Here is a 14,873-nt window from a genome sequence, read left to right on the forward strand (position 1 = left end):
TAACCAAGTGTTACAACGTAAACAATTAAAACTTTCATTTTTAGTTAGGTATCAGTACACAGAACAGAAATACTTGGAGACAGAACCAGTGAGACAGCATAAATTCAGAGTCTGTGGGGACTCATTTGGTTTTCTTCCCATTAGGAATGTGCTGAAATCTGGAGCTGAGATGCTTGCGGAGCTGCTTATTAATACCACACATGAACCTCAGCACTGACACTTGAACTATGCTGTACTTCTTTGTAGATCTCCAGTACTGGTGCTTCCTGCTGCATCAGGTGACGGCCCCCAGATGTGCCTTCTACTAGAGGCATGCCCTCGGTGGAAAGATGTTTCAAAGCCTCCTCTTCATGAAAAACCCCACTCAGCTTTTGTCAGGAGTTTGGGTGTTGGCACGGTGCCAGGATCAGACAGCTACATCAGGTCAAATGAGTTTTTTATTTCATGTTCAGATCAAATCTTATCTGTATTATTAAAATATTGTGAAAAGGCTCTTTTTTTTTCTTATTCCAAATAAGGAATACTAAAAGTTTTAACAGATTTGAATCAAATTTATCCTGTTGTTTGTCACATCTAGAAGTAGCTAGTGTTGATAAAATGTCTGTACAATAAATATACAATGCTATTTCATCATTTATTTTTGTACGACCATGAACATGACACAAAATAATGAAGCATAAATTTAAACCTGTGGAGCCTGACTGTCCTAGGCATCACTGCTTGTATGGTGAATTGCAGGCTGATGGAAAAAGTGGCTAGTCTGACTTCACAGTGTATTTTAGCAGGGTACAAACAATAACATGGAAGAGGACTTTAGATAAATTGGGCTCACCATGTTCCGGGGGGGATTTGATCTAAAGGTCATGAAAGTCAGAGGAAAGACTTCATGGGCTCTGAGGGAGCACAGAGAAGGTAAACACATCCACACCATGACAAATCCTTCATTAGTGCTACTTTTGGTCCCAGAAAGAGAACAGTTTACCCCAAAATGCAGTAAGCTTACACAGTTTTAGAGGGTAGGAGAAGGCTGATAATTTTCTGTGCTCTTAGAGCTTGAATAGACTTCCCTGTTTATTCATTGTGTTTAGCACAAAAGCCAAAGTCTAGCCCTGGTACATGCTACGATACTATCTCACAGATGGGAGACTTAGACTTCGGCTTGATGCCTTTTCCCTGTGTGGAGAAAACAACCGCAAAAGGATGCCTTGAGGCATTCCAACTCTTGAGTATCCCTCTGGCCTCTTCTGGACTGGGGGTGCAGGTTAATTGGAATTCCTCCGCCTCCCCTATAAACATGTACTCAGTTTCCCTCAGGCTTCCTTCCAGAATTGTTTGTAAAAACTGTGCGCTTCCTTAAATGAGCTAGGGAAGCTGTTCCACGTTTTGTAACTATTATTTAAAGTATGTGTGCTTTTCTGCCTTTTTTTTCTTTTTTTTTTTTCCCCTTTTTCTGCAAAGTAGCAATTCTTTTGATTAAAATTATCTACTAATTTCTCAGAAAATGAGTTTTTATTCCATACACCACAATGCCATCATGGTATGCCTTCAGCATCTACACCTGTACATAGGCTACATCCATCATTATACATACACATTTTTACATGCTTATTTTCTCAGTGGCTAGACCAGAGCTGCAATCAGGGATACTTTTCAGAACGTGCATGATGAAATCTGTTTATTTGACCTAAATCTTGGAGAAGGTACTTAGCTTTTTACTTACATTTTTTTTTTTAAATACCAAATTAACCAGAGCAAAACAGGTTATCAAGAATGTGTATTTTAAAAACATCTTTTGAAAGCCAGTAAAATTTGACTTGTTTTCCCTTTGGAGAGAAGTATTTGAGAAGAAATGTGTTTTACCCAGAAAGAAGTATGCTTGCACTGGAAATACAAAGAATAAGTTTCTGCATTACTTATTTTTTAACAGAAAAATAACAATCCTTTAAAAAAACATGGCGCTGTCATATATTTGGGCCTACATAAAAATGCTGGGTTATCTTTAGTAAGCTGTGTATTGCCTGAGTTAGAAGTAGCAAACATGGTTTACTTGGGTTACCCCTGTCCACACAAGTAGTTTAGACAACAGCCCAGATAGCTCCCTTCCAACTGGGAATGAAGGGCTTTTTGGATGGGAGGGGTTCAAAATGTTCTCTGTTTCCCTCTTGGCACTTGCTGCATCTGGCCTGTCAGAGATACAGTGGAACTTCCTCTTCCCTGGGGAGGAGTGAAGCTTCTTCAAAAAAATTCTATAAATACATTGGCAGCAAAAGGAGGACTAATGAGAGTCTCTGTCCTTTGCGGGATGCAGAGGGTAACAAAGTGTCAGGGCATGAGGAAAAGGCTGAGGTACTTAATGCCTTCTTTGCCTTAGTTTTTAATACCAAAACCAGTTTCCCCCAGGATATCCAGCTACCAGAGCTGGAAGTTAGAGACAGGGAGTAGAATGAAGCCCCTATAATCCAGGAGGAAAGGGTTCCAGTCAGACACCTATGTGCCTAGATAGGATGCACCTGAGAGTAATGAGGGAAGTGGAAAAAGAGCTTGCCAAACCACTTTCAATCATTTACCAGCAGCCCTGGTTAAATGGAGAAGTCCCAGCTGACTGTAAATTAGCAAATATAATGCCCATCTACAAGGGTTGGAAGGAAGATCTGGGAATCTACAGGCCTATCAGCCTGACCTTGGTACCAGGGAAGGTCATGGAGCAGATCATCCTGAGGGCCATCAAATGGCATGTACAGGACAACCAGGGTATCAGGCCCCCAGGATTTACAAAAAGTAGGTCCTGCTTGACCAACCTGATCACCTTCTATGACAAACTGACCCACTTAGGAGGTGAGGGAAAGGTGGTGGGTGTTGTTGATCTAGACTTCAGTAAAGCGTTTGACACCATCTCCCACAGCATTTGCCTGAAGTAATTGGCTGCACGTGGACAGGTGTACTCTTTGCTGGGTGAAAAACTGTCTGGATGGCCAAGGCCAGAGAGTGGTGGTGAATGGAACTAAATCCATTTGGTGGCTGGTGACTAGTGGTGTTATTCAGGACTCAGTATTGGGGTCAGTCCTTTTTCACATCTTCATCGATGATCTGGATGAGGGGATTGAGTGTATCCTCAGTCAGTTCACAGAAGACATAAAGTTGGGCAGGAGTGTTGATCTGCTGGGGGGTTGTAAGGCTCTACAGAGAGATCTTGACAGACTGGGTCAATGGGCTGAGGACAACGGTATGAGGCTCAAAAACATGAACCAAGTGCTGGGTCCTGCACTTGGGTGACTACAACCCCAGGCAGAGCTACAGACTGGGGAAAGAGTGCCTTAAGAGCTGCTTAGTGGAAAGGGACTGGGGGGTGCTGATTCTCACAGCCAGCTGGATATGAGCCAGCAGTGTGCCCAAGAGGCCAAGAAGGCCAATGGCATCCTGGCCTTTGTCAGCAACAGTGTGGCCAGTATAGGACCAGGGCAGCAATTGTCCCACTTTACTTGGCACTGGTGAGGCCACACCTCGAATCCAGTGTTCAGTTTTGGGCCCCTCACTACAGGAAAGACATTGAGGTGCTGGAGTGAGTCCAGAGAAGGGCAATGGAGGTGGGGCAGGGTCTGCAGCAAAATCTTATGAGGAACAACTGAGGGAACTGGGGCTGTTTAGCCTGGAGAAAAGAAGGCTCAGGGGAGACCTCACTGCTCTCTACAACTACCTGAAAGAAGGTTGTAGTGAGGTGGTGGTTGGTCTCTTCTGCCATGTCACAAGTGCAAGGATGAGCAGAAATTAACCTCCCCCACCAGGGGAGTTTCAGATTAGATATTAGAAAAAAATTATTCACTGAAAGAGTGGTTAGGGTTGGAATAAGTTGTCCAGGGAGGTGGTGGAGTCAGTCTCTGGAAGTGTTCAAGAGGCAGCTGGATATGGTACATGGGAATATGTTTTAGGGGTGATTATGGTAGTGCTAGGTTGACACTTGGACTAGACAGTCTTGAAGGTCTCTTACAACCTTGATGATTCTGTGGTTCTCCCCCTCCTCACCACTGCCAGGTCTCAGAGGTTAGAAGGAATAGCATGTCTCCTCACAGGGAACTTCTTGCCTGACTCTACTTGAGAGGTACTGCTGGGACCCGCTGTGCTTAGAGCTGCCTTTGGAACTTGTGAAAGTGAAATAAGACCCCTTTCTTCTCCTGTCTTTCTTGAGTTAAAGGAATTTCTTATAAAGTTAAAGCAGTTTGGTATCACAAATTAATCTTCATTTTCTGCCAAATTAAAATGGAATACTATATGCCTCTTCTGGCATTTCTTTCACCACCAAAGGGTCAGTCACAGAAAACATCCACCTTGCAGTGCTGTGGAAAAGCCTCTGTGCTGATCATCTCCTCCAGTACAAAGGTAAAGGCACAAGCTCAGACTGCTTTACTGTACCTAGTTTGGGAATACCCATCTCAGAGAGTTCTGAGTATTTTCTTCATATTTTCTTCAAATATTTAACACGCTCTGCTGCGTCATCTTCTCCTCAGCGAGGAATCTTCTGTATGCTCAAGGTGGACCCACTGCTGCCATTCACAAGTAGAACACGTTTGCCCTGGAAGGTATAAGATAGAGAAACCTCAGATGTAAAATTCTTCTTCATTAACTGGTGAAGCTGGGCAAGCATGATTGTCCAGAGAACATGGAGCTGCTCTCAAGGACTGTTTGTGATGCTTGGTGGGAGATGCTGATGTGAAAGAGCTGGAAGACCATTCAGAAAGAGAACGCAATGAATCATCAACTGACTCAAAAGTATTGCACATGGCTGAAACAGGCCTTCCACTGGTGGCCGCCTGTTTAGCCTTACTGACAGTTTGTTTCTGTAGGGGAAGAGAGTCTGCCAACTCACTGCAAAATCCATTAAGGGAAGAGTATGCAGAAACCACAGACAGGTCTGAGAAGGACAGCTTCATCCCTGTATCCACATCAGTCTCTTGGGCACCTTCCAAGTCATCAATGTTAAGCTTGGGACTGCATTTCCATGTTTTTAACCTGGTTGCAGTTGACCCAGCATTTAAAAAATGAAATGGTTCACTGAAATGAAATGTCTCTGACGCTGAAGAGGAGTTCACTGTGGGCAAGCAGAACAGAGACCTGCTTCGTTGAAATGACCATGAAATGCTGGAGGCACTGCTGGATCTGTGCGTGAAGTCTCCCCCATCACTGTGTCTCAAGTCCTCCTGGGAGAAACCAAGATAATGACCAAGGCCGTTCTTGGGATGTACCTTTTTTTGACCCATTTCTTGTGGTTGTTCAGAGATAGATAGGTGGCTCTGAGGAAGAAAGGCTGGCAGAGTGGTGAAGTGTGAATCTGTTGACAGAGATGGATACGGTTGCTTGTTCTGCTTTGCAGCCTTCCTACACCAACTGCGTGCTTGCTGCAGCCAGGAGAGGGAAAAAAGAAGATCACATTAATACAGAATTGGCAGTTTTACAACCATAAAGTCTCCGTTGCTGAGTTGTTACTGCAAATAATTACAAAGCAGACTTCAGTCAGTATGCTTGTAGCAAATGTTTCACTTTAGTAACAAAGAGAAACCACCCTGCCAAAATCCCAAATATTTACATAAGGAGCCTCAAAGACAACAAGAATAAACGGTAGAGAAGCCCTGCCTTGGGGGCTGAATTACACTAGCTGTAAATTCTCACTTCCTATTGACTTGTTCAGATTCATTCATATTCTTTCTTCCTACATTACTGCCTTAGTGGACAGCTGAAGAACAAAAATGAATAAATGGAAGATATATGTTACCAAAATGATCATTTCTCATTTCTTCCTTGCTGTGTTTTTTTTTTTTTGTTTTCCCCTCTGAAACATCAGAAAGCCTTCAGCAAGCAAGCTCATTCTTGGTCTTCCCAACAGAATTTACTACTTCTTTCAGCTCTTTCACATTTTCTCTTTCACATCTGGTTAGCTGAGCAGTGCACCCTAGAACCCACTTGCTCTGTTATCTAGCTCATAGTGACATTATGCACAGACATATAATTTGCTTGTAGACACGTAGACTGAAGACTGAAACTGATGGCTATGATCTGAATTTGGACCTGAATCTCAGTCCTAAGGCAGGATTCAGTTGTCTGCCTGTCAGATACTCAAGCATTTGAACAGGGAAAGCAGCTGTGACAAAGGGGGAGCCAATATCCTTCTCAAGTGACTGGATGCCAGGTGGCTTTCCTATGGGATTAGACACTGATGTGTGGGTAACTGCACTGTGTTCGACCAATCAGAAGGTTTTTCATCATCTCATTTATTTCAGTGAGGCTTTTAGAAGTTTGCCTTTCAAAAACTTCAACTTAAATTCTTGTTACTGGAATTTCTCGCAAAATAAAAAATGCTTGATCTCTCTCCCAAAAGGGACAGAAACTAATGGGACAAAGTGCAAGATATATATTCTTGAAGATAAACAATAATCTCAGCTATGGGACTTGTCAGTTGGAAACAGAGGAGAAAGAAAGAACTGGGATTCCTGATCACTATGTGCTATTAAAGTGACAAGGCTGTGACAACATGATATGAGGCAGTTTCAAGTGAGTTAAAAAAGTCTTAACGCACTATGGACAACACTGCTAAGGCCTCATCCAGAATGCTGCACATGACTCACATCATGCATATGTGAAAAAGAATAAATTTGAACTGATAAAAATGGAGCCACAGGAAAAAAAAAAAAGACGAACTATCTATTAAAAAACTGAACCACAAACTAATAAAAGGTTTCTAAGAACAAAAGCAGGAAAAGAGTCTTACGGGGCAAGTAATAGATAAAGACAGAGCTTATTCATTTCAGTGAAGAGATTATATGACATGACAGAAAGGGCTGAGACCTGGCAACAAAGGAGGTCTTTTGTATCCCCTGTCTCTAAAAGAACTCCATACATCACTGCTTTTAACATCTTGGTAGTGCACATCACATTGTCTTAGTGACCTATATCTGTCATAACCATCTTCTGTTTTTTATTGAAGTGATTTTAGAGGCAGAAAAGGATTTCCACATCTGCAAAAAATGTTTTGCTCATTCATAATCAGTTAGGTAGAGATTTATAGGACAGCCAAGCCCCAAAAGTTCACTTAGATGTTGTAGATTAATATATATACACATATATATATCTGTAATGAAATACGTTAATTCATAACCTATTTCTGTGTAATACAGTAAACTGTTTTCCTTAGTACCATAAAGAATTAAATGAATTAATGGAGAAATTAAGAAATTGAGTACATATGAGTCAAATAGAATGAGTCAATTGTCAATAAAACATTAGCCAGAAATCACTTTAGACTTCTAGACACATTATTTTATTTATGCAACACATAAACCAATTTGCTTAAAAAATACCCAGCAAGATAAAAGGCTTGTGCCCATAAAGAAAATACCAGCTCCTTCTTAAATGAAGACATTTTTTGGATAACCCAGAAATAAGAATATGACACGCTGAAAGTACACAACCAGATCACTCTTTTATGGGTTTGTCTAAGAAAACACTTCTCATTATATTTTGTTTGCATTAACCAAAGATACCATTTTTTTTCTGCAGTAGCTCTGTTATCATATATGTTACATGAACTCAACCATCATGCTTGGTGAATCAACAGAAGCACCTCCAGAACACTTCTACCTCTAAGAGAAACAATCATGGATTGCCCCACCATGGCTTGTTTTCACGCTATTCTTGTATTTTTGTAGACTTAGTTGATAATTTGGTAGATCAAGCATCCAGAGAAATCAAGGATTCAAGCAAGTCTCCTCTTCCTGTTTGTGAAAAGGTAAGGATGGGACCACTGGTAACAACTCAGACGAAACTGTACCTGAAAATATATGGCTTTTGGGAACAGATCTGTACTTACACCACAGAGAGTTCTGTGAGCAGTACAAAAGCCTTGCCTTTACCTTGCACAGACTATACCACCTGTCTACATGGATATATGTATACATATACATGTATATATACACACCAATATATGTGTATATATATACACAGGCATCCTGGGTAGGGTTTAGTTGTCTACTTAATACAGCCAATGGAGTCTGGCGAGCAATTCAGCTTTCCCTGAAGAAATTCTTGTGTCTGTTTAGCTGAATTGCTTTCTATGTCCTTAGGCTGCACTGAGAACATACCCACCAACTACAGTAAGAACACAGACTGTAGCTGACACAAAAATACCTGAAAGTAAACTTCAGTTTTAGGTGTCTGTGATTTGGAGCTGAACCAAATCCTGCAGAGATGACTCCCATGTGTTTATTTGGCTTTGGTGTATACAAGAGGCATTTTGCACACTAATAAAAATCTCATGTATTTAGATGATGGCAATAATTTCTTATTTATTGACATAACTTCTGACATCTGTTCCAAAGAAAAAGTAATTTAATTTGGTCTCTCAGGTCACCACTATTAAGAGACAGTTGGTCCAATTCAATTGTGTAACTGTACATATTTACTGTATCCTGGCTGGCTCACAAGCACACACACTCTGTAACAGGGATTTCAGTGACTGGGAATGCTGCTGGGCATGTGTAATTTATTAATACAGGGAAAATCTTAAGCATTTTGGGAATAAAGCACAGACATAAGAACAGCTGTTTTGAGCTCCTTCTATTATTTTGAAACCCTCTAGTTTAAATCAGATTGTGTTAGTTTGGGATTGTAGATATGCAACACAACGACTACAGGTGCAACCAAATTTTCAGGACTCAAAAGGATGCTCACCCAAGGCATCACCAAAGAGGATGTGAACCCAAGGGCAATACCAGAATAAATGGATGAGGTGAGATGAAACACGCCTGCTAAAACCTCTGCTCTCATGTAGGAACTTTCTATCCAAAATGCAGATAAAAAGTAAAAATTCAAAGGAAAGGGGAAATGCACTTCTAAGTGGAAGTACTTGGAAGGGGCAACCTGCCCCAAACAGTCAAATAACTTTAAGTATCTGGGCTAAAACTAATAACAATTTACTTCAGGTAAGATACTAGTTTTAGAGTTTTGTTATTTTAAACTTTTTTTCCCTAGCTCTTTTAATGTTCCTGTGGTCAGACAGAGGCATTTCATTTTATACAAAGTATTTGCTGTTAATCCTGATACTGAGTCACAGCTTCTGGTCAAGCCCAGTTGGCCTGGCAAGAGGTAACAGTGGATCAGCGAGGAGAAGGGGACAAGTACAGCCTGCCTTAGGATGGCTGCCTGCAGGGCAGGCCAAGTGACATCACTAACACAGCTTATTTCTGAACAGCTCTGTTTACAGGAGGAATTGCTTATCTCGATAATTTTTTTAGATAAATTCAGATTTAGAAGACCTATTTTCCAACGCTGGTCTTCATTACATGGGCAGAAAAGGGAAATAACAGGGAGATATTATTTTAATACTTTCATCTTAAAACAATATAACTGAAGACTTTCCTGGCTATGAGAATACCAGACTGCACAACTGTAGAACAGGTAGTGCGTCAGAAGCTCCATCTCACGAAATACTAGTGAATAAAGCTTACAGGCTAATCCTATATTGTAGAGAACTGGATTATGTGGACTAATAAGACTTTTCTATATCTACATTCTCTAACTTGTCAGAGATCACAGAGAGGATTCAATGATTTAGCCAGGATTAAAACTCAGGCAAAATTAGCTCCTAGTCCTGTGCCAAGCCCATTGACTGTGCTCCCTTGTGCCACCCCGGCATGGCACATAGAGTGTTGCATCCAGCCTTTGCACTATGTGATTGCTTCTCTTTAGTTTTTTGAGGAGGCTTCTCCCACCTCCTTAAGCTTGCCATTGGCTTTGGAAACAGTTGCATCTTCTTTAATTTTATGAATTATTTTTTTTCAAGTCCTCGTCTTCAGCCTTCTCATGGCTTGCTCTCAGCATTGCCTGTTACCTCCCTGCAGCCTGGCAGAGCCCTGCCTGGTACAGCCATGCTGCCTGCAACAGGTACAAGCACCACAGAGATGCCAGAGAGGGGGTCAGTCATCTGAAAGGACAAAGAGATGATCCAAAATGACACTCTGATTTGAAATTCCAAATACAGGGACATAGGTTTGTCAGACCTTGCCACAGAGATGCGCAACAAACCCGGCCATTGACTGAACAGATTAGCTCTCTAACAGAACAGATTTTTTCATCTGGCGCTAATCTGGTGCTCATTTATAATCTCTGCACAAATCTTTGTGAAGCCTGGAGGGATTTAGAGTCTTTGTGTTTTACAATGGGCTGCAGAAGAATTTCATGATGAATATCTGGGAATGCCATAAACAACTTGTGGCGAAGCTTGTAGAAATGCACTTTTGCCTTGGGCTGCCTGGACCTAACAGAAAAAAATCCATGAGTGCTCTAGCAGTCTATTTTAAGTTATCTGCTTTTTAAGAAAGCAGATAGAGATCTCCTTAAGTATTATCTGTATTAAGAACTGCCAGCAAGGCTCTGCTGAGGTCAGGACCCAGCCAGCACAGCAATGACATCACCATTGAAGCCCAGATTTTGCCTGCCTTGCTCAACAGGAGTGCGACGGTGTTTGTTTAATTGTATTTAAACCAGTGGGATTGATCCAGGAAAAAAATCAACACAAGAAAAAATGGCAGAAGTTAGTCCTCAGTATCACCATAATACATCTTACTTGAAAGTAAGACTTGAAAAAATGTATTCAGAAGCACGAGATATCAAAAAGCAAAATGCACAAATTTGATTTAAAGTTGAATGTATTTCAAAAGTGGCTTAGAGTGTGTTTACAAAACTAGAAAAGGTGGGTGCTTTGTAACACAAAATACATTCACTCTCAAGAGTTTTTGCTGGGTGTACAGAGTCATAAGAGATCCTAGTATGCCATGAAACATAACTGCACTAACAAAAAAAATAAAGTACCTTAGGTTGAAGAAAAAAACAACAAAAAAATCTCCTCCTATTTGAATTACTGACTGATTCACTATGCCCCCCCAAAAAAACCCCAGTCATTAGTGTTAAGGAGAACCAAACACCTGTGTCACAAAAAGGAAAGGAAAAATAGAGTTAAAGACTTTTAACAACAGGATACTAGTATTAAACTTACCGACTAATTAGATCAGCTTAAGGCACCTCCCTTGACTGAGTCAATTTTTGCTCCAAACACTGTCCTTTTCACTGGTTTCTAAACAAACTAAAAGTAATTTTTGTAAAGATGCCCTGGCACATCCTTGCTTGTCATAACAGTCGTAGAATGGTTTGAGTTGGACATACCTTAAAGATTGTCTAGTTCCAACCTCCCACACCATGGGCTGGGACACCTTCCAGCAGACCTGGCAGCTCAAAGCCCCATCCCAACTGGCCTTGAACACTTCCAGGGTTGGGGCATCCACAACTTCTCTGGGCAACCTGCTCCAGTGGATGCTTGTCTTGTCTTTCTTCCTCTTTGTGTTCAGTTTGGTTCTATCTGCACTATTAATTCAAGCAAGCTTGAAGCTCTTTTCTCACCTCCATTTCCCTTCCTGCAGACAAAACTGTTCTCTGCAAAATTGCCCCTTTTTTTGCCTGTTTTTGTCTTTTTGCCTCCTCTGATTCTGGTTTAGATGCTCTTCTTTCTTTTTTCTACTTGTACTTAACTGTAGTGACTCCAGACTGTAGGAGTGAGTGTGTTTTCTTTCCTTTATCTCCCAGAATCTGCTCTTGGTGATGCTTTGAGTAACAGGGATGACATGATTTAACTGCATTTAAGACTACAGGCATATATTTTATCATCCAGCCTGACTTTTTGTTAACCATTTCACAAATCATTACGCCATTTCTTTACAAAGCCTGCTGACACTGCAGGCAGACGAAAGCATTTCAGTTTTCAGGATACTAAATAGCTGTATGCTTCCATCAGGGACATGGCAGAGGTGCCACAAGGCCCATATCTAAAATGGCAGCAGACTGACTAATGCTCTTAGAATATTTACATGTTTTATCAAGGTCATATGAATGCTGGATGACCATCAAGGCACCCAAACTGGAAACTAGGGGAAGGAGAAGGAATACTCCTTTTTGTTGGAGAGGAAAGGCAGGGCCAGCTGAGGTCTGGAAGGGTCTGGTTGGTCAGCTGAAGTAAATGCAACCATGACCACATTGATCTGAGTCCTAAATCTAAACATAAAAATAAGTGGATTCCGAGCCTCCAAGATTTGCCTCTCCTTAGCAAAGATAAGCTTGAGGGGCAAACCATTCCTTATGCCGCAGAGGAGAGTAAAATGTTTCTTTTAGTCTCAGTTGGGGCTGATCTGACTATTTTATTTCAGGTAGGACTACCACGGACTGGTAACAAACCATATATTTCTTTGATTTTTACTTGTCTTGTTTTTGGTGCTGAGGAAGATCAAGGAGGGCAGATTTCAGCAAGAAACTCGTTATTACATGGTGACTCAGATGCCTCAACATATATGTTTGGTACATGCTAGTATCTCCTAGGGTGCCTGTCTGGCATTCCAGGAAAGCACAGCCTTCCTGTAGGTCCTGAGTCTAATCTGTCCAGACATCTTTTCTTGGTGGCTCAGGTACCCTTTGGCACACAAAACAGCAGTAGGTCTTATGCTTAAGTGCTGAGCTACTGCCTAGATGAAATACTCATTTGGTGATGTCCACCTTCCTCCTGAATATGTCTATATGTTCCACCTCACACAGAGCAGCTAAGAAATTCTGTCAAAATATTATTTTACTTTTCCAATCCTACTGAAAGTTATTCTCATGATTTAAAGAAGCCATCTGTGCACTTTCTTCTCTCAGCTCACTACCCCTGCTTTTCAAACATGCATGGCCAAGCCAGTCCAATCTCTCATGAACCTTTCCTGCTTCCCATGTCGCACTGCCAGGAGTAACAAGTTGATTAGAACTTCAGCTGTCTCTGTGTGGATGATGCCCACAGGCAGCCAGGAATCTGGACAAGACCTGCAAACCTGTATAACTCAGTATACCAGTATATGGTAGATTCTTAGCTACACTATTTATATATTCTTCCCACTGCTCTGACAAGAGCTCCTGAGAGCTCCTGTTTCTGGGCTTAGCATTGGTGAAGCAGTGTGGGTGTCTTCCCACAGGATGCAGTCATGTTCTTAAGCCTTGCTCCTGCTACAGCCAACTGAAGCTCACCCTTTGCGCCTCAGCTGGTACACAGCTGCACCCTTGGAGCTAATTTGCCAATGTGGAAAAGCTACTGTGACAAAATAGTTCTGAAGGGCTTCCTTGCAAATGAAGGAATAGTTTCTGTGGCATTAAGCAGATTTATCTTACCCATGAATAACTTTGTTTTCTCTTGCACTGACTTTATCTAAGCCCCTTGATAATTGCATTTGCAAAATGGATTAAGAACATGGATCAATCTGGCTGGCAAGTATCCAAGTCCCTGTGAGGACACCAAGAAAAACACGGAGGTCACATCTTGTTAGCCTAATCATGGAGGTATATTCAAACTTGAAACTTTAAACATTGCCTGCAATTTAATAGGGATGCAAATCTACCATTTTTGGTATAATTGTAATTTTAATCCTTAAAGAGGTGCAGCATTCTGATGATTATGAAGTACCAACAGACATGCAGACTGAAAAATACTGGGAAGTCATTGTTTGAGTTCATATAACTGGAAAGAAGAGAAGAGTTTTAACAATGCTGTGGCATGGATAATATAAATAATAGCAGCTCCCTGTGAAAAGTCAAAATGTAGGCCTGCCACTTTCAAAGGTAGATACTATAATTTCTTTGGATTTAGAATGAATTAAAAGAATATAAGAAGTCCATGGATCACAAAATCCAGTGTATCCTACAACCCATGCCCCATCATTTCCTTCTCCCTAACCAACTACCCTGCCTTGAATTAAGGTATTAACCTGCTGGCACCTGCTGTGTGGCTGTTATGTAGTTAGCCATCAATCCGAACACTGCCAACTAAAATCTATTTATTGACAATTTTTTTGTTCCTGTGTCAGAACAACCATTTAGTGAAACAGCCTTTTCCTGTTCCTGCTGTTTACCTTCTTGTCCATTTTCCAAGCACAGTCAGAGCTCCCTTTAGACTTACTTTAGCTGGGCTCAGATGACCCTAGTCTTCCAGTTTCTCTTTGTAAGACAGTCTTACCATTCCTCTGCACGGGGGGAGAGCCCTTCCCTGTACCTGCACCTATCAGATGTTACCTCTCTGGAGTCCAGAGTTGAAGACAGGAGAGGCCTTTGGGACCCAATGCATGGGCACAAACACTTTGCACGTTTCTTAGGGAATAGTAACACCAGTACACACCAGAGACTGCACGCACTTTTCTTTCCATGGTCATGTTGCACTTGTGGCTTGTAGGTACCTGAGTACAAACAGGACATTTTCCCTTTGATTTAGTTGTAGAGCTCCACTTCTAATTGTACAGACTAGCTTAAAACTTGTATACCAGGACCTAGTTTTCAGGATTTCATAATTGCATAAGTTAGATCCAAAGTCTCTGTTTTTCTTCCACTTTGCATATATTAAACTTCTTTTGCTTCACCACATTTCAAATGTGATGAATTCCATCATCATCCTCACCAAAAATAGAAATGAAAATTAATTTCACTTGAAGGCCACACTTAGCAGGCTTTTGCTTTTTTGATACATATGGCTAAAATCTTATTTTGATTTTCTTTGCAGGTTTTACCTCAGTCTGCTGCTCAGCAAGTCTTGCTTTACCTCTGTACTGCCTGGCATCTGTTACTTCTGAAATTTGGTTTTAAATCAAAAGCCTTATTTAGAAGCCCTATTTTTTTTTACCCTTCCCTTCAATTTACTTGAAACTGGTGCAAGATCCCATAAAGTTAAACCACATAGCAGAAACCTCCTGAGAAAGAACAGAGAAAAGGGGATATTTGTGAGTGTGGTTGCTGTGTATAATTTTCATGATGACTCTTGTCAGCTTCAG

At 41.2% G+C, this 14,873-nt stretch overlaps 1 protein-coding gene across 3 annotated transcripts in view; it reads right to left on the reverse strand.

The window, feature by feature from the left end:
- Positions 1–241: 241 nt before the first annotated feature.
- FAM124A (family with sequence similarity 124 member A) overlaps positions 242–14,873 on the reverse strand; it is a 43,499-nt gene continuing 28,867 nt past the window's right edge. The window contains exons 4-5 of one of the 3 annotated variants that reach the window (XR_007903319.1): positions 3,695–5,390; positions 242–317 (exon numbers count right to left, since the gene is read on the reverse strand). Coding sequence is in view for 2 of the 3 variants with exons in the window: in XM_051780209.1 (XP_051636169.1) it covers positions 4,593–5,390 (798 nt within the window). In the remaining variant the exon portion in view is untranslated. Of the gene's footprint in view, positions 318–1,411; positions 5,391–14,110; positions 14,286–14,873 lie in introns of those variants that run through there. The other 2 variants (XM_051780210.1, XM_051780209.1) reach the window with 2 other exon arrangements.

The sequence above is a fragment of the Manacus candei genome, unplaced genomic scaffold, assembly GCF_025592945.1.
Source record: "Manacus candei isolate 608988 ecotype Guabito, Panama unplaced genomic scaffold, ASM2559294v1 h1tg000014l, whole genome shotgun sequence".
In the NCBI taxonomy this organism is placed as follows: Eukaryota; Metazoa; Chordata; class Aves; order Passeriformes; family Pipridae; genus Manacus; species Manacus candei.